We start from the raw sequence: 22,694 nt of genomic DNA, 5'->3' as shown, positions 1-22,694 counted from the left end.
AGTAGCTTGAAATTATGCGATTAGTTGTTACATACTGGAGAAGGGATGATTCATGCTGGACGCCCAAGTGCGTCACTGGGCGCCATTTTAGACACACACCAAAAATTTGGAAAATGGAAATGGTGAAAAAACATTTAATGCCGGATTTCACTTGAGTGTCTTTAACACACATCTACCCATTGATGACCCAAACTTTAGACTTCAAAATATAGGGTAGGTAACTGTCAACCAAGGCAACCGCTCAAACATTTGAGACTGCTTGGAAATCTGAAATGAACCACTTGTATATGTTTAAATATTTCATGCTCTAACACTAATTTGCCATGGAAACGGTACTGAAGAGAAATGTCAATATTTTTCGGTACTGTCGTAATTTGTCACCTTCAAGCCCTCAACGCAATCAACATTTCCAGAGTATGTTCTTGCACATGCTCTCTTTCTTGTTTTGGCCACTTTTTGCGCCAAGGAACATAAATCAGAAGAAATATGTTCCCTTATATGCTTAGAAGGATACACGCCGTGATGTACAACAATGCCAAATTATGTGTAAATCTCACCTTCACCCGACCAGCACATTGAATCCAGGTGCTCGATCTTCTTCGTAGACTTTTTTTAAATTCACTGCTGCCTGACTAACACTGTCAGAGAGTAATTCATTTGACGATATAGTCACCCATCACCTGTGAATCATACTGTATGACTGTAATTTCATTAAAACTTTGCCGTATTGAGTCAGTGCTCCTGAATGACGTCTCGTCGTCTGCTCAGAGGAAACCAAATGACTCACGTTTGAATCCATTGGTCATCTTCCACGGCTTTCAGGTGTCATCAAGTGTGAGGAAGTGCATTAAATAGAACAACACGATTATGTGTCACCAAGTCCAATGAAAAGCACTGTGGTCTGGTCAAAACCTGTTCCACCACAAAGCCAGACCGCTTCCATTGTTGCAGACTGCATCCTCTTCCTTCTCCTCCCATCTTGTTTGTGTCTGTCACTTCATACTTTTCTCTTTCTCTTTTGATTTCATCATTCCTTTGTCAGTCCGTCAGGACTCGAGACAGACAACGGAGGCAGCGGCTCGATCAGAAATAGCAACAAACCTCTGCCTCAGTCTCAGACTGCTTTCCAGCACATAAATCATTCATTGTTTGGATCAAGCCTCAGCTGAGCCCTCATCTTTTTCTTTTTCATTTGGAATATCAAAAGCGAGTAAGCCTTGCGCCAAAGGTCTTAGACCTCCATTAAATTTGTTATTTTGCCAGAAGCCATATATTGTTATTGCTCAGCTTCTTGCTAAAATATGAAAGGGAAATTCTGCACACGTTTTTGGATGTTATTTTGTAATTTTATTCAGGTTCTTGCCACACCTCATTTTCAGGCCAGGAAGGATTCAAACCTTCAACAAGAGCATCTGGAACCCAAAATGAAACTTTTCTGATGGTTTATTGTTGGCATGTTTTGTCAGTGTTTCGCTAGAGTAAGACGTTTCATTCAGTTTAGATTTGAGTTTTGGTTTTGGTTGGGTTGAGTTAGGGCAAGGGTCACATGTGGCTCTTTAGTCCCACTCCTGCTGGCTCCCTGTGAATATCTTTAAAAAAAAAAAGGGGAAAAAAATAGTAGAAATATGTATTTTTTTTTTACATATTTATTTTTTTAGATAAAATATTAATTGAATGAATAAATGATTTACATAAAAAAATAAATAAATTCATAAAATGTAAATCGAAATCTTTAAGTTGTTAGAAAAAGAGACGAAAGGTAGATGAAAGCGTTTTTAATGCCCAAAAAGGAACATAAAAAGCAGAAAATTAAGATAAAATGTTCATGAAATTGCCAAAAATGTCAGAGAATTTAATAAAAAAAAAAAAAAAAGGCAGAAAAAAAATGTCCAAAAGCAAAAGAAGGGCAAAAAAAGTCAGAATTTTTTATTTTTTTTTAAGGCAGAATAGAAACAGTTCAAAAGCTAATAGACGAAACTAACAATAGAAAAACAAAAAGAAGAAATATAAAAACATAAAATGTACACAAAAAAAGTCAGAAAATTGTTTTAAGGCCAAAAATATTTTATGCCATCCTCTCTGAATATCAACTCTCAACTCAACTTCATAAAGCACTTTAAAACAAGAATTGCTGTATACAAAGTGCTGTACATAAAACAGAACTCAGTCGTGCAGTAAAGAATAAGATAAGAAAAACAAGAACAAAGCAAATATTTATATCACACAAATACAGTGCTTTAAGTTCTTTAAGAGAATTGAACGCCACTTCTGTAGTACGGTTTTCATTTGAAACATTATTCTATTATAGGGCTGTACACCCCTAAAGGTCATATCCTCCAATTGCCCCCAAAGAAGTGTGTTTGCGTGTCTAATCCAGCACGTGTGTGCTTTATTAGTTTCTGAATGAGATGCTGGGGTGGGGCACACATCAAGCCCCCCCAGACAGGAGCAGATGCTGTGGACACGTCCGGGTATCCCTCTATTGTATTATTCATCCTGTGTGTCACATCCCATCTGAGGTGGTCAGCCGGACATGATGACACATGCTCACGCACACGCAACACACTATGCTATCTGGAAATTTCAGTCGGATGTGTCAGCGGGGGTTTCACGTGCGTCACACTCCACCTCATTGTGACACGTTTGAAGTTTTATTAACTGCAAAGCGCGGCCCTCCGTTGATTGACGGCATGTGTGCAAGTGCACGTGTCACCTCAGGCAACATATCAAACCCGGCTATTCCGCTCCTCCACCCCAGCTGGGAGCGTGTCTGTATGTTTTATTAATGAGAGTAAAGCGGAAGTGTCGATTAAGCGAGCAAAGTGTGAGCACAACAAAGGGCTTTGTGTGGACGAGGAGTGCAGCCTTTTTGAACAAATCGCATAAATCAAAGTATGTCGGCCTCGCTGGGAATGTCCACCAACTCGCGTTTGTTGCTCATCAGCTGTTTTCTTTTGTGCTTGTGCTTGTTCTCATCCAGCAAACGGTCCTCCCACCTGCGTTTGCGAGGAGGGAAGACAAAAGGATGCCCCACATTCATGAAATTGCACGTTGTCCCAACAATGGGGATTTCACTCAGTGGGATTTGAATCTGAAGGCAAATGCGAAAGTAGTCGTGATGTGCATTTGCATTTTTCAGTCACAAATCACCAGAGGCCCGTCACCTCCTCCCAGCTTTCACTTGCTTAATGAAGTTATTGTGCATGGAAATGGATGTTTTGTCACTCTAATTAAAGTAGTAATAATTGTTGTGTGTGTGTGTGTGTGGGGGGAGTCTTCTTTTGAACACTTGATTTATAATTTTAAATTGAACAAACAAGATAAATACAAAATTAAATTCAATCAAATAGTTTGACACGAGGAAAAAAAAAATCCACAAGCACAAATATCGAAAATCTGTGAATAATTGACACACATTCAATTGCATAAAAAACTAGACTAAGTGCAATTTCTTGGAGAAATTGCGTGGGAATGCTGAAAGCTGAATGCTAAGGTTTGCATGTGGAATGCTTATGAAGTAAATTGAGAGATAAATTATGAAATTCTAACCTCCTGGTTACTGGACAATGCGCTTTACCACCGAGCAGTATCAGACACCTGGTAATGATGATAAGTTATGCGTATGGAAGTGGGCGTGGAACGTGATACTTGGAAAAAGCTCAGTGTCTGTCCCATTGAAAATGAATGGGGTGAAAAGTTGAATTTGAACAGTGTAAATTGGAAGTATTATTTGGGAGTTTTTGCGTGGCAAAAAAAGTGTCATACCCCCAATGAGCGTTTTCCATGATTAAAAAAATAATAATAAAAAAAATTGGGTGAATGGTTGAACTACAGTCACTGATGCACTTTCAGCTGTTTATTAAACACATACATAACACAAATATAATATAGAAATTACACTCACACTTTAATTTATTTATTTCTGTATTAAAAACACAAAAAATGTTTTGTTTGTTTTTGTTTTTTGTTTTTTTTTTTTAGTTGGGGCTGGAGCCAGCTGACATTTCAATGGCGTTCCATGCTTGGCCATGGCACAAATTAAACTTTAGTCAAGCTACTACTATATTTGTTATGGAAAAAAACTAATTTTAAATCCAAACAAAATGAAGGTCAGCCCACATCCTGGAATGGATCACATTTAAGCTTAGACGTTCCACTCTAGTAGGAAACTCTCCACAAAAATCCATTTTAGTTGCTTAAATGTGCAATGAAAGGAACATTATACAGTACAGTAGTAACTATGAATAAAACGGTGCACATTTGGTTTTACTATTCAGTTTTGGTTATATAAGTGGGTTCCAATATGACTATCCAAGAGACATGTTTTTAACCTAGAAGTGTAGAAAAACAGTTTCAAGTGAAAGACTTCAACAACTGGACCCTTTCTCCACACACACTAGCTTTGTGACACGAGCACACGCAGCAGACACGAGACAAGTCTTCTTTCGCTCCAGTGGTCACGCTGCTGACAGTCTGTCTGTCTCACTCTGTTTGCTCCTCATGACTCCACTGGGAGACCTCAGCACAGGGGGGCGGGGCGTTTTTCAGCAAATGTTGGCTCACAAACATCTTTGTGCAGTGCATCTCACAGCACAGTTCATTAGTCATCTTGTTTTAATGTGTCATTAGGAAGCCCTTGATTGCCCTTAAGCTTTTTAGTATTTTAAAATTATCTCTGCTCAGGTAGATTATTCTGATGTGGTATTGATTGGGTTGATGTAATTCGTCTCACTGCAGTTTTCAAACAGAACTTTCAAGTTGTTTTTCAGAGTGTACCAAATACGGAGTGCCAGTGTGCGCACTATGTGCTCCAAATGGGGACACGATGCTAGCAAAATGTGAGGTTGTTGCCTGACGTGGGATATAAACGTTGTTGTTAAATATTTGTGTACCGTAGATGCTTCTCAAATTCAAGTTTACAGTTAAGTGGCGCTAGGTCTATGGCTTTTCTTAAGATGGTTGATGTTTGGCTGGCTAATGTTGATGTTAGCTAGCTGTGTGGGCTAGCAAGTTGATTACTACCGAACCAAGTTGTTGTACAGTAACCACAACAAAACACTAGTAGTAGTCTTACTAACACAACATCCTGATGCGTTCAGAAATGAATGGGAATTAATATTTACTCTCACTGTAGTGGATGGATTTCATAGCATATTTTCTGAACACACCCATAAGTATTGTTGTGATATCCGTTGGCCAATGGGTAACAACACCGCCACATAGATGCTAATTGTTTGCTAGTGTGACTATGGAGTTTTCCATTAGTTATCTGCTATACTGCGACAAATTCAGCTTAGACAGTCTCCAGTGTACCCAACCTAACATTGACAAGCGCTATAGAAAACGGATGCAAGTTCCATGTCAAAACAAGACTAAGTGATAATGATACAGAGATACAGTTTAGGGGGCTATCGGCCGTGTCAGTTGCCTTGACCGAACCCTTCGATTTTCTCCAAACTTCCACAGACCCTTGATCTCCTCCATTCTTTAATGATTGAAAATAACAGTGCTAGCTGAGGTCCAAGCTTTTATTGCAAGAACGTGTTTTGCCATTCCACTGCAGTTAGTTGTGGTTTGCTACTGTATAGTTTGGAAACATATGATCTGGCTTGTGTTAGTGTTGTGGGGTGTGTTGGCAAGATGAGTAAAATGTCAATAGGGTGATATCATACAGGAACAGTGTGGCAGTGTCAATTCAACAAAAAGGAGGTACGTACATGATGGTTTGAATGCTGTGTTGTTGTTTTTACTACTAACTATTCCATTTCTGTTGTGTGAAATTGACACTTGTCTGTCGACCAATCTAGGAACTGCAATGTGCCCCTTTCATTACTGTAGCAATGTAGGTCGGTCACAAATGACTCTTGATTATTCTATCGATTAATGCATCGATTAGTTCAGAAATCAAATTTTTCCACTGGCAAAAGGAGGTACTAACAGGAAAAGAAAAGATTTTGATGATGACAAAATTCACGAGGAAACTGAGCGTACCCTGTTCTGTGATTTGTGATATGGGCGCGGCAGTTTTACTCCACAGTCTCCATTCTGCTGCTTTGCTTCCTCTGGATCAAATGTGTCTCCTTCAGAAGTAAACACAGGAGAGCTATGATCTCCACCATTCTTTTTGTTGTTTAGTCTAGTTCCAACTGATGCGTTCAATGCGGTGTGGTTTTTGCAATTTCCTGAAATGGAAAACCGACCACAACAAACTAAGGCTAGTAGAGCTGAGATGATACTGTGCTTGTGGTCTTGGCATACATGTGGCCTGGCCATGTGGTTTTAATAATCTGATTGACGTCCATTTAAGGTTAGACAAAACAAAACAAAAATATCCACAAATGTCACAATACAGCCACAGAATTGGCCTTGTTGATTTAAAACTCGTGCTTAATCTTAAATGTTCCACTGACTGTTGTAAGAAACTATGTCGAAAAATCCATAAAGATGCTTAAATATGCACTGAAAACAGTACATCATACCATAGCTAGGCATAAAACACGTCTTATTTGGGTTTTTAATATTTTTTTAATTCCAGTCTCTGGAAACATTTAAGTGGATATATTTTCATAGCCTAAATGTACAAGTAGTGTAAGCATAAGGAAGTAGCGAAGATGACCTAGCATCCATTTTTCTTGGATATATCAGTGTTATTTGATTGACAGTTTAGCAGGTCATGGTTTTACACATTCCTCAGACACGCCCACTGAGAGCAGAGACCACTCCACCATCAGCGCAAATTTCCATACTTTGCTGACCTCCTTGTCACCAAACAGATTGAACTACTGCTGCCTCGAATTTAGAAGACACCCAATCTGCTTTGGCCAGAAGGTGCACATTGATTCACCATCGATGATGGACGCCCCCCCCCCCCCCCTCCGCCCCCCAAGGGACGGCAAAGTGATGTTGATTGTGGCCTCATCAAGGGGTCTTTGTGTCCGCACAAAATAGGCGGGGGGCCCCAGCTGGGGGTCTCAAGCCTCCAGACGCACACCAATATTTGGGTGTGCAAAAGTCTCTTGTCCGTTCCGCCTCGTTGCTTCCTTTTAACAAGAAGTCCAAACTAGGCTCCGCCCACCTCATATATGTACAGAATCACCCCCCTGCTTTCCTATATGAACAGATTGTTCTGGCAGTTAGTGCCCCCCCTCCCTATCCTTTTTTGTTTTGTTTTGCCGGCCTCTGATGTTCTTTTGTCTGCAGCCGACGTTGAAATGACTACTTCTTCACGCCAGTTAACGGCGTTGTCGGCGAGTTGGGTTTGAAATTGCTCTTTTTGCGCAGTTTGCATCACAATAGGACCCATTGACCGGCCCGGCAGTCCTGCCCCCCCGCTGCCAACTATACCCCCCACTCTTCTTTTCAAACAGGCATGTTTCATCTTCTTCTGCACTCCTGCATTGTCGTAAAGAATCCATGTATGAAGCTTTGATGAGTGGCTGCATCCGTTGATGCCAAATTGGCACATTTGTAGCTAGATTTGCCAACTTTTTGCCCAGAAATTAGCCAGCGATGAATGTTGCTATTTTTTTTTTTAAATGTGTTTGGGATCTTTTCGGAACCCTTCATTAATCATGCTACTACCATCTAATCGGCTCAAACTAGATGTTCTAGTAGGCTTTTCCTAACATTGTTATACTACTGTGTGCTTTTCTTTGGGAGCTTCTTTGCAGAATGTTGTCAATACATTATGATAGTTTGAGTTAAAATCAAGCAATCTGTTTTGTGTTTATATTAAATCTAGTCTAAACTAACATACAGTGGGGCAAAAAATTATTTGGCAGAATTCCTATTGGATTTTGTCCAAATACTTCTTTTTTTTTTTTTTTTTTTACCCCACTGTATATAAATTAAGCAACATCTCCTGAAAATGAGTTTACAATATTGACCCACACTGACATGATGGCATAATCATAATCCTGGCATAATCTCGTAGCTTCACTGGGGGATTTTCGCAGCCGCCTCTTGTTTACATCCAATTAACTGTCCCAGTCTGCCACGGCGCTCTTGAAAAACATTTGAAACTTGCAACACACCGCTCGCGTTATTGGCCTTAAACTTTGGAATTTCTTTTGGTGCGTGTTGTGTATAGGCGCCTTTTTAAGTGAGCTGCATTTGAGTTGTTTAAATATTTACAGCATGATTTCACAGCACTCAGACAACATACACGGAGGAAATGTTCATTTAATATTCAAATCCCTCTGTGTGCGACTTGCAAATAACTTGAACATTCTGACTGTACAGAATTTGATTTATTGTCTCTCTTAAAATAGTAAGATGATGGAACAGTCCTCAAATTCACATCTTTATTAGTTGACTTCAAATCAATTGTGGTGCTGTATGATACGGAAGCGTTAAATTGCCAATGCAGAGTAAATATTTTTGACTGGCAATTCCTTTCAAACGTATTTGCAAATGCACTCGAATGTACTTGTAGACTAAATGCTGAAAGTTTTTTCCCCATATTGGCCTGCATTATACAAATACATTCAAAAAATTAAGTATGTAACATTTGCCATTTATTCCCATGCCACTGGGTATGTGCATGTGCAAGTCAATAGCCCGCGGCATTATGGGAAAAAATACTATTTTTAGCATTTAGCAAACAAGTATGTTCAAACATAATTGCAAATATGTTTTTGCCACACTGGCATTTACATGCATCTGTTGTAAAGGCAACATTGTAAAATAATTGTCCAAATATATGTGTAGCATGGTTTACATAGCTCTCCATGTTTGCTTATTGCTTGCTTTTGTGATGGATAATGACGCCTCTTGAGCTGCCTAATTCCAAGCATGGCAAACACATGACAAACAACAAGGACGCTGCTTTTAACAGGATAGTACTTTATTGACATTAAGAGGAAGGAAAGTAACAGACTGTCTTTCAGCATGTCTGATCAAATTAAGTTAGGTTGATTCAAAAGTTAAGACATACACATAATAAAGTTAAGACCACGACGAGAGCTCGTACAAACTGTGCAAATCAAAAAGACACGAATTATTAAGAAAATATAAAAACTATTTGTCAATCTATTTAAGATGCTCAAATGTAAAATGGGGGGAAAAAACATGATACAGTAGCTATAAATAAATCGTCAGTTTTACTAGTCAGGTTTTGGCAGCGTCTGCGTTTCCAATATGACTGCCGCTATAAGAAACATACTTTTGAACTTTCAGTTGGGAAAAACACTGCAGATGTCATTGAAAAAAACCTTTGTCATGACTTGTACATTCACACAAAGAAGAGCCTTGTTAAAAACAGACAATAAAGAGGTCATCATTCGAGAGTGAATATAGTTCATGCCTCTTCATGCAGTACAAAAAATATATATACATAACCCTGAGACACACACAAAAATAAGTAACTTCTTCAGCTGTGATGGGCTTTGCCAGCTTGTATTTTCACTTCAGGAGGAAGATGCAAATTTAAGCTGGCCAAAATTGAGGGAAGCCCAAGTCCAACGTCTAAAAAAAGAGACAGGAAGAGTCGTACTGTGCATACAGTCGTCCACTTTTTGCACACGTCTTCTGCGCTCGTCAGCCAACGCAAGTTTCCGATGGAGTCAGTCAATCAGTCAGCAGTTTGATACGTTACACCTGAGTGAAAACCCAGTGTGACGAGGAAGGAGGAAGCAAAGACTTGCTTTTGGCTAAATGTTGCAGGACTTCAGTCAAACATTAGGCATTAAGTTATGAAGCGTTCTGCTCCGGGGCCTCCCATGGCTGCGCTTCGCGTGTTACAAAGAGTGCATGGCAACCGCACCGGCTTAGGGGCTACATGGGAAAGTTACACAAGACGGTCTGGGTAAACACATCCGGTGGAAGGAGGCGATGAAGACGCTCTTTCAGGCTTCACTTTCCAGGAATCGAGCCAGTCCAATGTTGACGATACCGGGAACGCCGGCGGGGGAACACACGGGGCCCTTCATCCTCGTTGCTGTGGAGAGAAGGTGAAAGGAGGAGATTAATGTTACGGTCCGGTGACGACCCAGCGAGGGTACATGACCACACAAGAATGCGCGGAGGCCTCCAGGTCTCCCGTCAGCTTGTCAAAGAGACATTCTATACAGCTTAGCATCGGCTCACAAGGCGTAGCCAGCGTCAACGGCGCCCTCGAAATGCTTCGCCAGTGGAATGTGCGATTAAGTCTCCCCAGCCTGTCGTGCAGATCGCTATTAAATACACTACAGTACTCTTCTGTGTAAATAACGGAAAACACAAGGAGGAGGAGGACTTTAGTGTAGTCTGCCATTGCAAAACATTTTAGATCAACTCTGATGTGTGAATTTTGTTAGTAAGGTGCGAAATAACCAAAAATGCCCTCTTGGAATAGATTTAAACATAATCCGCGGTCAGTTTTCCACTTCAAAATAGTACAGTAAGCCCAGTGGGGAAGCCAGAAGGAGATCTGAGCCCTGCCGCAAATAGCAGGGAAAAAAAAAAAAAAAAAAAGCGTATCTCCCCCTCCCAAATGATTACAACTGCCTATGTTAATAGTAAACAAACTGTAAACGTATCACAAAATGTGATCCCCAAACATTCAAATATCATTTCAAAATTATCTTTAAAATTACTCCTTCCTCTATGAACCAAGGCTAAACTTAGGTAAGCTAGTTTCTCAAACCACATGTATCACGTAAACATACTTCCTTGACACCGACTTATTGTACTACTTTCTTATTCAGACTTGAGTTTTGGTGAAGACTAATACCCTCTTTCAAAATGAACACAAAAACTAAAGAAAAAAAAACTACGTTGAACCCATCAGTCCTATCTGGACGTACTAGTGAAAAGCTAAGTTTTCATTAGCACGTGTATCCCTAAAAGAGTGCGACCGTGATAAATCTGTTTCGCCAGTGAATAACCAATAACAGTTTACATCATCCATATAGAATCTCGTACAAGAAACAGTACCTCATACTACCTGCTTTTGCCAATAGAAACAAACAAGAAGAGCTATTTCCAGGCATGTAGGAAGCATACAGTGGATACAAGGAAAACATTTGTGAATTTGCCACCAACAATGAAATTTATAACCTGCTCCATTTTATCCTGTCGAGGGTCACGTGGCCCTGGACATGGGGCAGAAAAAAAAAAAAAAGACTAAAAGAGTTACTAAGCTATTGTAAAAAATTAAAATAGTGGAATTTTTAGAAGAACAGCTAGAAATTGTGACTAATGAGCGACAAAAGATGTGGATCTGCACTTTTCTCTAATTTCTAATGATGTGGAAATGGGTTTTTGCATAATCCTGCTAATGCAGTCCTTGGAGGAGATAATGAGCCTCTGTAAAAACCATCTGCTGCAACTGGCCAATACATGAAGACCTTCCCCTTGGATCCGTTGTAAGATTCCTGCAGCAGTTGAGCACCATTTTCACAACTCTTTTTAAATATCTGGCATCTCTGATCTCCAGCTGCCACCGCAGATAGCTGAGTACCCTGCAGTTAGGATGGAATGTTCCACTGGATATTCTGAGGGAGGAACGCAACGTTTATCCCTAATTATCATCGTTTGTCAGCGGATGAGTGCTTGCGCTTTAATCTTGACCTGTTTGAGTGTGGTTGCTTTTGTTTGGATGACGAAATAAGAGTGACGGAAGCCTGCGCTGATCCATGCCATAATGCTATGGAGTTCCCACTGGATAATTGGTGTACATCTCAAAGCAGTATTCAAATAACTGCTCATCACCTCAGTGAGGATAAAGGCAGAGCTTTTCATAAAGTTACAAAAACATATATGCTTCTCGGTAGCAAGGCCCCGGGGGTGGATGAGATCCGCCTGGAGTTCCGAAAGGTTCTAGATGTTGTGGTTGACATGCCTCTACAACATTGTGGTATACATCGAGGATGGTGACTCTGGATTGGCAGACCGGGGTGGTGGTCCAGGGGGACTGGAGGGTGCTCCAACTATAGAGTGATCACAGCCTCGCTGGTAAGGTCTATTCAGGGGTGCTGGAGAGGAGGGAAGTCGAATCTCGGATTCAGGAGGAACAGTGTGGTTTAGTTCCGGCTGTGGAACAGTGGAACAGCTCCACACCCTCGGCAGGGTCCTCGAGGGTGCATGGGAGTTTGCCCAACCAGTCTACATGGGTTTTATGGATTTGGAGAACGCGGTTGACCGTGTCCCTCCCTCGAGTCCTGTGTGTGTTGGTGCTTTGGGAGTACAGGGTACGAGCTCCCTGATACGGACTGTTTGGTCCATGTACGACTGCTGTTAGACTTTGGTCCGCATTGCTGGCCGTAAGTCGGATTTATTCCCAGTGAGGGTTGGACTCCGCCAAGGATGCCGTTTGTCACCGATTCTGTTCCAACTTTTCAGCATTTGCATCTCTGCATTTTGCAGATGATGTGGTGGTGTTGGCTTCATCAAGCCGTGATCTCCAACTCTCACTGGAGCAAATCCAAAACCATGGTCCTCAGTCGGAAAAGGGTGGCGTGCCCTCTTCGGGTCGGGGATGAGATCCTGCCCTAAGTGGAGGAGTTCAAGTATTTTGGGTCTTATTCATGAGTGAGGAGGAAGCGGGAGATCAACAGGCGGATCGGTGCAGTGTCTGCAGTGATGTGGCCTCTATCAGAAGGAGCTGAGCGTTGTGGTGAAGGAGCTGAGCCAAAAGGCAAATGGGTCGTGAAAGTACAAGATCCGGGATACAAGCGGCCGAAATGAGTTTACTCCACAGGGTGTCCGGGCTCTCCCTTAGAGATAGGGTGAGAAGCTCTGTCATCCGGGAGTGACTCAGAGTTGAGCCGCTACTCTTCCATGTGGAAAGGAGCCAGTTGAGGTGGCTCAGACATCTGGTTTGGATGCCTCCTGGACATGCCTGGAGAGGTGTTCCAGGCATGTCCCACTGGCGGGAGGCCCCGGGGACGGCTCAGGACATGCTGGAATGACTATGTCTCTCGGCTGGCCTGAGAACACTTTGGGATCCCGCTGGAGGAGCTGGTCGAAGTGGCTGGGGAGAGGGAAGTCTGGGCTTCCCCCCCTAAAGCTGCTTCACCTGCGACCCGACCCCGGATAAGCAGTAGTAAATGGCTGGATGGACAAAAACATATTGCCAAGTTGTAACGTACTTCATGTCCAAACAAGAGGTAGAAGGCACCAGGCCACTCCCTCTTCGGTCACTTAGCAACCAGCGACCAATATAGCAAGCTTAAGCTAGGACACCAGCATCCCTCTGCTTAACGTCATGCAGAAAATGTGCGTTGTGAAAGCCCCATTAAAGTAAAGTGAGAAATACTGAATACTGAAAAACTTATGGAAAAAACTAAGGTAACCGCAGAAGCTGGTGGTGTACACTACATGTTAATGCATGCTCTTGTCTCGAGCGCTTCTAGTACACGTTTAATCTTTCTCAAGCGGAGATGATGACAAAGCTGCTTCTCACTCCTTAGTTACTTTACTGAGTGACGGCCATCATTACTTTTTAATATGAAGAGTCATCACTCTTATACTCCGCTAGGCCGTCTTTCATTTTCTGCTCTATCAATGTGGAGACTGTGACAAATCTGTTTTCACTCCTAAATGCTTTACTGAATGACAAAATAACCCAATTTATGAATAAGAAAAGTATTCACCTAATGCACTATATTTTCTGGCCTATTAACAACAAACTACACACTATAAACATGGCAGTATGTGTGCGCGACTGTACGCATCAGCGCCGTGATCCTCTGAATGATCCCTGTGATCTCTTGGAGTACACGCTGAGGTGAACCCCTGCTAAATGCAAAGCTAATTAGAATTAAAAGCATTACCTAACTTCTTAAATAGTTCAAGCTTAATCCAGATGCAAAAACATTGCCTGTAGGTCTCTTAACGTGAATCGCGGGTGTTTACATGCGTTTGCGTTGTTTGTGCTGTCAAAGAATGTCGGGCCGGGTGTCTCGGTGCAGCTGCACAGGAGAATGGGGGGGGGGGGGGGGGGGGGCGTCCTTGAGGTAGAAGAGCGCAACAAAGAGTGCCTCTGTAACTCAACCCGCGCCACTTCGGTACCACTTCAGAGGCGCAAATATTACGCAATTGAAGATTAATTACCAGGCACAGACACCCTCTGGCTCATGCCAGCTGGCTCCCCTGAAGAGGCCTCAGGAACTGTATGACGGCTCGTCGCTTTTTGAGGGCCTAATCAAATTAGCGCGGGCAATTATTCAGCCATTTGAAGCATCTTCTCCGCTTTCCCTTTCTCTTACTTACAGCGCAGAGAAAAGCCTAATAAAAAGTCCATTAGGATTATGCAAATCAGCAGATTGATTACTCAAGGGACCGCACGCCAAGTGTGTGCGCACGTGCTCTTAACTACGTGTGTGTGGCAATTATAAAAGCTTCCTTCACTTTGGGCTCCTGGTGGCCCTCACAGGGCGGCATTAATAAAACATTAGCATTGAGTGAGCAGGAGGGCCCTCCCTGATCCCACAGTGACCTTTCCGTTTTACAGCAGCTGCCTTGGAACGACGCGACCTCGCCGACGACTCCCCTCGGGCAACCTCTGCCCCCGCCAGGTGTCCTCCATCACACGGCGTCCGTTGAAGCAGTTAAAGTGGCGCTTATGTTTGTAATTTCGATGTGACGAGAGGTCATGAATTGGAGGGGGCCTTGGGTCGAGAGACAAAAGTCAACGCATAGATAAGTCATTTGCGAGGTTGTCACAGTTGACTGGTTCCAAGGGAGACGTTGTGTTGAACTTTAAACACGCACGTTTGGTTGCATCCTGTCTGCTCATAGGCTGATAGCAGAAACTGAGCACATATTAAAAGTGGAAATAAAACCAAAAATGTTCTCTCCCCCACTAATCTAAACACATCATTTTGATGAATAATGCGTTTGTGGAGTATGAAATAAGCAGAAAAATCCACCCGTTTTTATCCATCTCAGGGGCGGCCATTTTGCCAGTGTGGTGTCATTTTCAATTGACAGCAAGTGGCAAAATGGCCACTCCCTGGGATGGATTTTTTTTTCTGTTTCATTTATATTCCACAAATGCAACATTAACCAGAATATCGTGCTTAGACTAGTGGGGCTACATAGGAACATTGCAAAGAAACTTTTAGGTTCGACTTGCCCTTTGAGACTAACACGAGTTGATGTGACTTGACCATAGTAACATTATGGTCCCCCTCCGTGGTTGCTTTTATTGTGACTCATGCACATGCTGAACTCTTCCGAATGGCCTTTGTTTTTTCAGATGGACAGTTTCAACATTTAGAGAGAGCTGTTTTCAAAAACTTTCACTTTGAGACTCGGTTTCAAATGTTTGTTTATTCAGACTCCAGGCTGGACAAAAATGTCAGTTTTTATCCGTTTTCAGTTATTAACTGCCTCAAGAAAACTGGCTTGTAGTTCAAATTTGCTGTTGGTTCGTCCCACCCTGCGCCTTAAGCAACAATATGTAATCATTTTGCCTTTGGAATACTTTATTAGTAGACTAACTTCATTCTGCTTTTTAGAAAATCTACATTTATTGCGGTCAGTTTTCCTCAAAACGTTTTAGCACATGGGCTAACAATTTGTTGTAAGTCAACTTCCTGTTTGTAGTTTTAGTGTTCTGTATTTGCATCAGTATTTGCATGTTGGGTTCTAAAATAGTTTGAATGTGATAGATTAGCGACCAGTTCAGGGTTTACCTCACCTATTAACCAAAGTCAGCTGTGACAGCCAGGCTCCATCATACCTACCATACAAATTGGGACAAACATGAAAAACAATAGATGGATAGAAATTACTTGGTATTGGTGAAAAGTAGAAATGCAATGCAATTTTAAGGAAAATGCTATATTGGGTTAAATAGGTCTTTAAAATTGTCATTTTATGATTTAAAAAAAAATGTCTCAGAAGTACTAGTGGCATCTGTACTTGGTATCATGAGTTGAGTACTCGTATCGGCATAAAAAAAAAAAAAATGGTATCTAACATCCACCACAGCTTTACTAATAGGAATGCAGACCACACCTTAATTCCTCCCAAATTAGCATAAGGTTGGTTGGCAATTTTTTTTTTTTTTTTTTTTAAAGAACAGGCAATGTTACCAATGCAGCTCCCTGCGTATGCGTGTATATTCATGTGTGTGTGTCTTTGTGTAAGAGAGAGAGAGCGAGCGAAAGAGAGAGGAAAAAAAATTGATCGGCAAAAGTTTTACAAGTGCATAAAAGCACAAATCCAGTCCATAAACAGCTGAGTGGAGGTTTTCAACCCTGCCATAAACATTAAATGAAACACATGCAAGCAATACAGACACACAATTATTCTGCCTCTCTGACCCCAGCTGAAAGTTGACAGCCTCTGGAGCTAAGTATTTTTAGGCAGGCATTAGTTTCGGCTGCCAAAGTGGGCAAAATATAGCTTTGCTTCTTCTGGTCTTGTGCTGCACTTGCAACTCCTTCCGTGTGTGTGTAGTTTTATTTTATTTTATTACTACGCAAAAATAAAAAGACAGTACTGTACACACACAGGCTTCTATACTCCTGCTACAACAAGTTGGCCCTCTGCAGATCTCTGCTGCTTCTTACCCCTTCTTTGCTGTAATCAAACAAAGGCGCTCGGGCGGTCGCCACGGTAACTGCAGAGAGATGCGGTGCCTTGATCTTTCCTAAGCCAGCCTGTCTGTCTCCAACCATGGCCCCAAAAACCAAAATGTATACCACAGAGACAGTGGTCCTCAACAGCAGTCATGCAATGCCTTTCCCCACATCCCCCCCTTACTTCAGCTCACACCCCAACCAGCTGTGTACAGGCGACACAGGCCGTGCAGCAGACGCCCCCGCTCGCACTCAGCTATACGTCACCGTCTTGGCATCGCACAACACGCCCGTATGGAAGTTACGATCTTGTTTACCAGACTGGAAAAATGTGGTTGTTCTCAAGTCCCCGAAAACGATCTGTCAAAGTGAAAATAACATGCCTATAGGAAAGGCACAACACAGAAGGAATTGTTATTTACATTACATACACTATGCACTTATAGAAGATCAAAGCTTTTCTATGCACAAAAGGGCCTTTATGTTTAAACAAAAAAAAGAGGGGAAAAAACGGGCTAAAATCAAAATAAACCAACCCTCAAAACCAATGAATCAACAGCACATAAACCTTAAGTGCACACGCGTACAGCTGAATGGCTCTCGTCATCGTAATAAAACCCCGCCTACAGTTTACTTTCAACTTAAATGATCAATAAACACAAACCGCCAACCAGCAATAAAATGGCGCTGCCGTCTTCTCAATGTGACTCCGGTGAGTTGCACACTGCAAAGAGGTTTCCCCTCAATTGAATGAGTGAATACGTGGCACTCACTGAAGAATTTCATGGACCAGCAGTCCTCCACTAATAGAAACGAATGATTGACATTGTCCAAAACATTAAGGACCAACCAGCCCGATTATAATGAAACCAGATTTTTGTATCGTTTTTTTTTTTTTGTTAATAGGTAACATCTTACAGTATACAGGCCAGACTGAATTCAAAGTTGCCAAGGAATACTTCAAAACGTGTGTCTTCATAAATGTAAATTTGTTGTGGGAGAGTAAAAATGTAACATGGTGTCTGTATATCGCAGATTTTCAGTCATCGTGGGCGGGTCTGGAACGTATCCCCCAATTAACGGGCGTTCACTGTACATCCAAGCCCTAAACATACCGTCTTCTAACCTGTAGAATTCTGAGTGCCGAATCCTGACGGATGGTGCCTTCTCATTCGTCTACCTGGCACTACAAGCACAAGCCTGGACCAATGACAAGCGGTCCGGTGTTGCAGCGCTCTGCTCTGTAATTAGCAACGCCGCTGACATTCCTCCAGCTCTGCAGACCAGCGTGTTTATCCAACACCCGGTCACCACAGCGGCTAGATAATGTGTAACTGTAACCAGTAGCAACCTTGGCAACAGTACAGGCTTGGGAACTGGCCTAGTCCGGCTCAAACTGACATTCACCTGAGACCATGTGAGTTTTTTTGGAGACTAGAAGTACTCACCGTTGGACGTTCAACGTGCACTTCTAGGCTGACAGGTACTTCCATGTGCTGACGAAGGCTGTGGGAATGAGCGAGTAAGGAACGCTGGTCACACTGTCCCAAGAGTCCGATGATGGGTCATAACAGTCTAAGGTCTTACACCTTTGAGCCCCAAAGTACCCCCCAACCACGTATAGTCTGTTTCCCGATGCCACTGCATGACAGCTGATCCGTTTGGCAGTCACGTCGCCGAACTTGGACCACTGGTACGTCTCGCTGTTAAATCGGTATGCCGAGCTAGCCGAGAATTCCGTGTCGCCCCCGATCACGACGACGTGGTTTCCGACCACCGCCGCCGCCGTGTAGCGCCAAAGCTGCGGACACACCGCAGGAACGGACCAGCGGTTCTGACAGGGGTCAAAGCACTGAACCTTGGGATATTTGTCTCTGTTGACGCTGGTCCCTCCAAAGGCGAACAGCTTGTTTTTAGCACCGACAACAGCGGCGTTGCTCACGCCTTCTCTGAGCGGAGCCACCAGCGTCCATTTATTGGTCTGCGGGTCGTACTGCTCCACCTGTTTCAGTGACACGGATGGGGAGGCGGGAAAGGATCCTGCCAGAGAAGTGTGTCCTCCCACCACGTAAAGCATGTGGTCCAGCTCTGCTGAGCCATGTCCGAATCTGGCAACTAACATGGGCGCCGCTTTAGACCACTCGTCGTGCAAAGTGTCGTAGGTCCAGACATCTTTGGAGGCCCCGTTCTCAGAGCCACGCCCCCCAGTGACGTATACCTGCAACAGAAGGAGCAGATCTTAAATGTTTTTTAAAGATCTCAATTACTTAGGCACATCTTACAACGTTCTTCTTACCTTACAACCGATGGCACAGGCGCTGCATTCCTTTCTCGGGCTCGGGATGTCAGTTTTGGGGGTGATCTCTTTGGTCTTGTTGTCAATCACATAGACTTTGTCGCACATGAAGGTTTGTCCTCCAAGCAGCAACAGGGCCTGGCTGACTTTTCTGGGCCGTGCACAGAATCCCGTCACGATGCCGTCATTCTGGAGGATCCTCATCTTGCACCGCACGGCATCTTCCACGATCTCTCGACCCACCTTGTGACACATGACCAGCTCCTCTGAAGCCACGTTGTTGAGGAGGTACGTCTCGGGTAGAAGCGCCAGACGGACACAGCGCAGCAGCTCCGGAAGCTCGCTGTGCCTCTGCTCCATGTCGGCCTTGACCCAATCGATTACGGCCTCGTACACCAGGCTCTCGTCCTCGACCTCCAGCTCTTCGCTGAGGATCAGCTCGCTCACTTTGTCTCTTGGAAGGTTCAGGAAGTCCTCGGTTTTGTAGAGGGTTGCGAAGTTTGCCAGACACATGCTCCACGACAGCTCGTACAGTCTCTGGCACTGATGGGCATCTGACAGCAGCATCATACCCAGACAGTTGGACTGGTGGAGATTTTTTTCTAGAAACTCTGACGCCGCATCCCTGATGTCATGGAACTGAAGCATATCGCCGGCCTCGAGCAGGGACTCTGCGTTTTCTTCGTTGATGATGATTCGTGCCGAGTAGGCGTAGTCGAGCAACAGCTCCAGCACCTCCGGATGGAGAGAGTCGTGGAAGTTGACTTCGGCGTCGCGGCTCTCCCTCAGTCCGCCGCTGAACATGGCCTCGAAGTATCGACTACATGAGGCCAGGACGGCCCGGTGGCAGGGGAAGGCCCGGTTACCGGCTTTCAGGACAACATCTGTGAAGACTTTACGCTTGCGAAGTAAGTTGAGCTGGGTTAGGAGGCTGTCAGCGTGCGAGGTCTTGTGGAACAGTTGGATGTTCATGGAGCCGGAGCTGGAGCGAGACTTTCGGTTTTCGTGGCTGGTGACGGACATTTTGAATATGAAGCTGGGGAGGAATAAAAAGCAAGAAATGAAAGATATTAGCTGAGAGAAGACAACGGTTTACAGCAGTGTTCAGCTTATACAGCGGCGGTGTAACCTGAATTTGTGCATTCATGGGAACGTAATCATATATCACTAACCTAGGGGGTGGTATCTTCTAGTGAATATTTGTATGAAAAAGTTCTACACCAATAAACACGGTGGTAACTGAGCTTGGCTTTTGCCATGACGTACACTCTTACTACTGCACAAACTAGTTCATTGTTGTTCGTAACCCTTGAAAATTTTATGTACTGTCATTCATCAAACAACACCTTGAATGGGGGTAAGTATACTACGAACACATGTACAAACATTTACCTTTTGGATCTAACACAAAAAGGTAGTTGCCAACAGTAGGTTGTTAGGCAGTAATAAAACTCTGCTTGGTGTGTCGCTACGGAAATGAACTTTAGACTTTCAGGAGTTAAAAGGCAAGCCGAATCAGAGCACTCCCACAAATATCAATAAACCCATGAGAATGTCCATGCAACAGGCCTTCACACACACCCCTGTTACTCATGACACCGGTGTGCCGCCTTATATCACATTTTTCCACCCCTATAAACAATTCAAGCCTGTGAGTCAAATCCAGCCACTGTGACAGCCAATGAATTACCCTGCTGGCTCTCTAACTACAGGCAGTGTTTTAAAACCTGTCAGAAATAGATGGCAGTCAAGTTTCCCGCACTTCAAAGTGCAGTCTCCAATAACTGGGCTAATTATTTTACTCTCAGCTTTTTTCTTTTATTTTATTTTTATTTTTATTTTTATTTTTTTGTTTTGCCTTTTCCAGGACCAATATGGTCCAGGCATGGTTCCAAGCTGTTAAAGTCAAGTGTCAAGTAGTCAATCCCAATACAATTAATAAAACAATATTGTTTATTATGTACACTTACAAATTTTACCATGTAGTTACTGTATGTAATAATAGTTACCATAAACGCCTCTAAGCTAAAGTATTTTTGCAAATATCTTCCCTCGCCACAGAGGAAATATGGAACACAGAATCGAACCCTTATACAAACTGTGAGGCAGATGTGCTACCACTTCGTACTGCCGTAATTCAACGACTAAAACATCATCTTCTATTCAGGAATCCAAGTAAATTACCTAAATGTGACAACTTAATCAGGAAATAATAATGCATACATTTTTTTTTTAATATTTCATTTATGTTCAATAGTGTTGTGGCTTAGCTGGTGCCTATTCCAGCTGTCTGAATGAGATACATTCCAGTGTCTTAACATTCACATTATGAAAAATGTAGTCTTCAGTGAATCGGTGTGTTTTTTTGCAATGTGGCCAGAGCAAACCCATGCAAGCAGGAAGAACGTAAGATTCGAACACAAAACCTCTCAATTGTGAGGCAGATGTGTTAACTACGGAAGTGTATTGCTGCCACACCAGGGGGAAAAAAGGAGCCATGTCACGTTTTAAAATGATCACTTTCACATTTTTACATAAGTTTCACGTCTTTACATGAGTTTGTTTTAGCATAATATTTATTATGTTAAATGTCTCATGTTTGTTTGTTTTTTCCTGGTGTGGCAGCAATCTGCTTCCATTAACCACTAGGTCTACTGTGCTTCCCGATTCAAGCACTAAAATATTTGCTTGTGTTCAGCAATTCAAGTCAGTAACTTGATTTCTGGACAACTCAACACATAATATTGTATGCATTTTTTTTTTTTTTTTTTTGTGAAACAATACGAAAGAAAATATATTTTTCTTTAAAATACTTTCTATTTTTTTAAATAAAAATACATACTGATGTTATTATTTTTTATAATTAAGTTAGTTTGGTTGGTACAAATTATTATTAAGAGGTCATAAGACACATGCTAAAATGTAAGTCGAACGTCAAGGCTACCACAAAAAAACCTTTAATGGTATCACGCCACTGCAAGAGTGACATTCTTATGCAAGCAGTCTTCAAAGGTTGTCCCATTTTGACAAGTTTGAAGCAATTTCTGCTCATTGTAATTACAAACCAAGCCGAAAGCATAAAGCAGCAATAAACTCTGCATTGCACTTAGAGCTCCACTCTCTTCCATTCTATCTATTGTTCCACGCCGGATCACACTAAGTCGTCTTTTGAATCTCGGTGGACTGTGTGGACTTTGCGTTGGACGGACTCGGCGTGAAATCCAATTGGGTTTTGTGCACCCCCAAAAAGTGAAACTGCGCTCATGAGGACGCTGGGAGGGGGTCGACGCAACTTGTCAAGCATGCGGGGAAGTCAAGTAAACACCGCGCTTGGCTTCATGGTTACAAACTTACCTTGAAACAAAGTGCAGCGAAGCTTCTTTCGGGATTCTTTCTGTCGGCTTTCGACGAGTTCACTCAAAAGTTGTTCCTACTCTTTTTATTGCAATTTAAGCGAACCAGTTTTCCCAGTTTAAGACTATTGTGAGTTAAACAGTCGGAGGGCTTGTCAGCCATTTGTCACGAGCCCGAGGGAAGTTTAGGAGAGGAGGAAAAGTTAGGAAGCTAGTTGGGATCCACGACAGGCTGCAGTGAGTAAATGAAGAGGAGGAGGAGGAGCACACGGCAGCGTTCTGTAGTGTTTGCTGACTCCTCCTCATTCCTCCTCTCCCCCCCGCTGCTCTTGGCCAATCACATTCAAGGATCGGGATGCCTTCTCTTTCTTTGTCCCACTCTTCAGAACCCACGCAAGAACACTTCATTTTCATTTGGTACACTTGCGCATACAACGGGGACATTTCATTCAAACGACATTTAAAAATTCAGTTTGAGTATGTTTGATATGGTGCCTACTTAACAATTGGATTGGAGTCACTCTACTAGGAAAT

The 22,694-nt window shown here is 42.7% G+C and overlaps 2 protein-coding genes across 14 annotated transcripts in view; one reads left to right on the top strand and one right to left on the bottom strand.

The window, feature by feature from the left end:
* Positions 1–22,694, top strand: part of LOC144027488 (mitochondrial import inner membrane translocase subunit Tim13) — an 82,424-nt gene that overhangs the window by 52,875 nt on the left and 6,855 nt on the right. The gene's annotated exons all lie outside the window — the stretch shown is intronic.
* enc3 (ectodermal-neural cortex 3) lies at positions 8,825–22,410 on the bottom strand. Its single transcript, XM_077534371.1, has 4 exons — positions 22,162–22,410; positions 18,808–19,843; positions 17,960–18,729; positions 8,825–9,937 (listed from the first exon to the last, which is right to left on the bottom strand). The coding sequence occupies exons 2-3, from the start codon at positions 19,828–19,830 to the stop codon at positions 17,983–17,985; spliced, it is 1,770 nt and encodes a 589-aa protein (XP_077390497.1). The 5' UTR covers positions 19,831–19,843; positions 22,162–22,410; the 3' UTR covers positions 8,825–9,937; positions 17,960–17,982.

Source organism: Festucalex cinctus, chromosome 10 (assembly GCF_051991245.1).
Source record: "Festucalex cinctus isolate MCC-2025b chromosome 10, RoL_Fcin_1.0, whole genome shotgun sequence".
Classification (NCBI taxonomy): domain Eukaryota; kingdom Metazoa; phylum Chordata; class Actinopteri; order Syngnathiformes; family Syngnathidae; genus Festucalex; species Festucalex cinctus.
Note: the sequence above shows the minus strand (reverse complement) of the source record. Positions and strands in the feature narration are given on the sequence as shown.

Bases quoted from the DNA above. Each gene is read 5' to 3' on its own strand.
- enc3 (XM_077534371.1), bottom strand. From the start codon at position 19,830: ATGTCCGTCACCAGCCACGAAAACCGAAAGTCTCGCTCCAGCTCCGGC. The intron at 18,730-18,807 runs GTAAGAAGAACG...CTTCTGTTGCAG, and splicing joins CCTGTGCCATCGGTTGTAAG to GTATACGTCACTGGGGGGCG.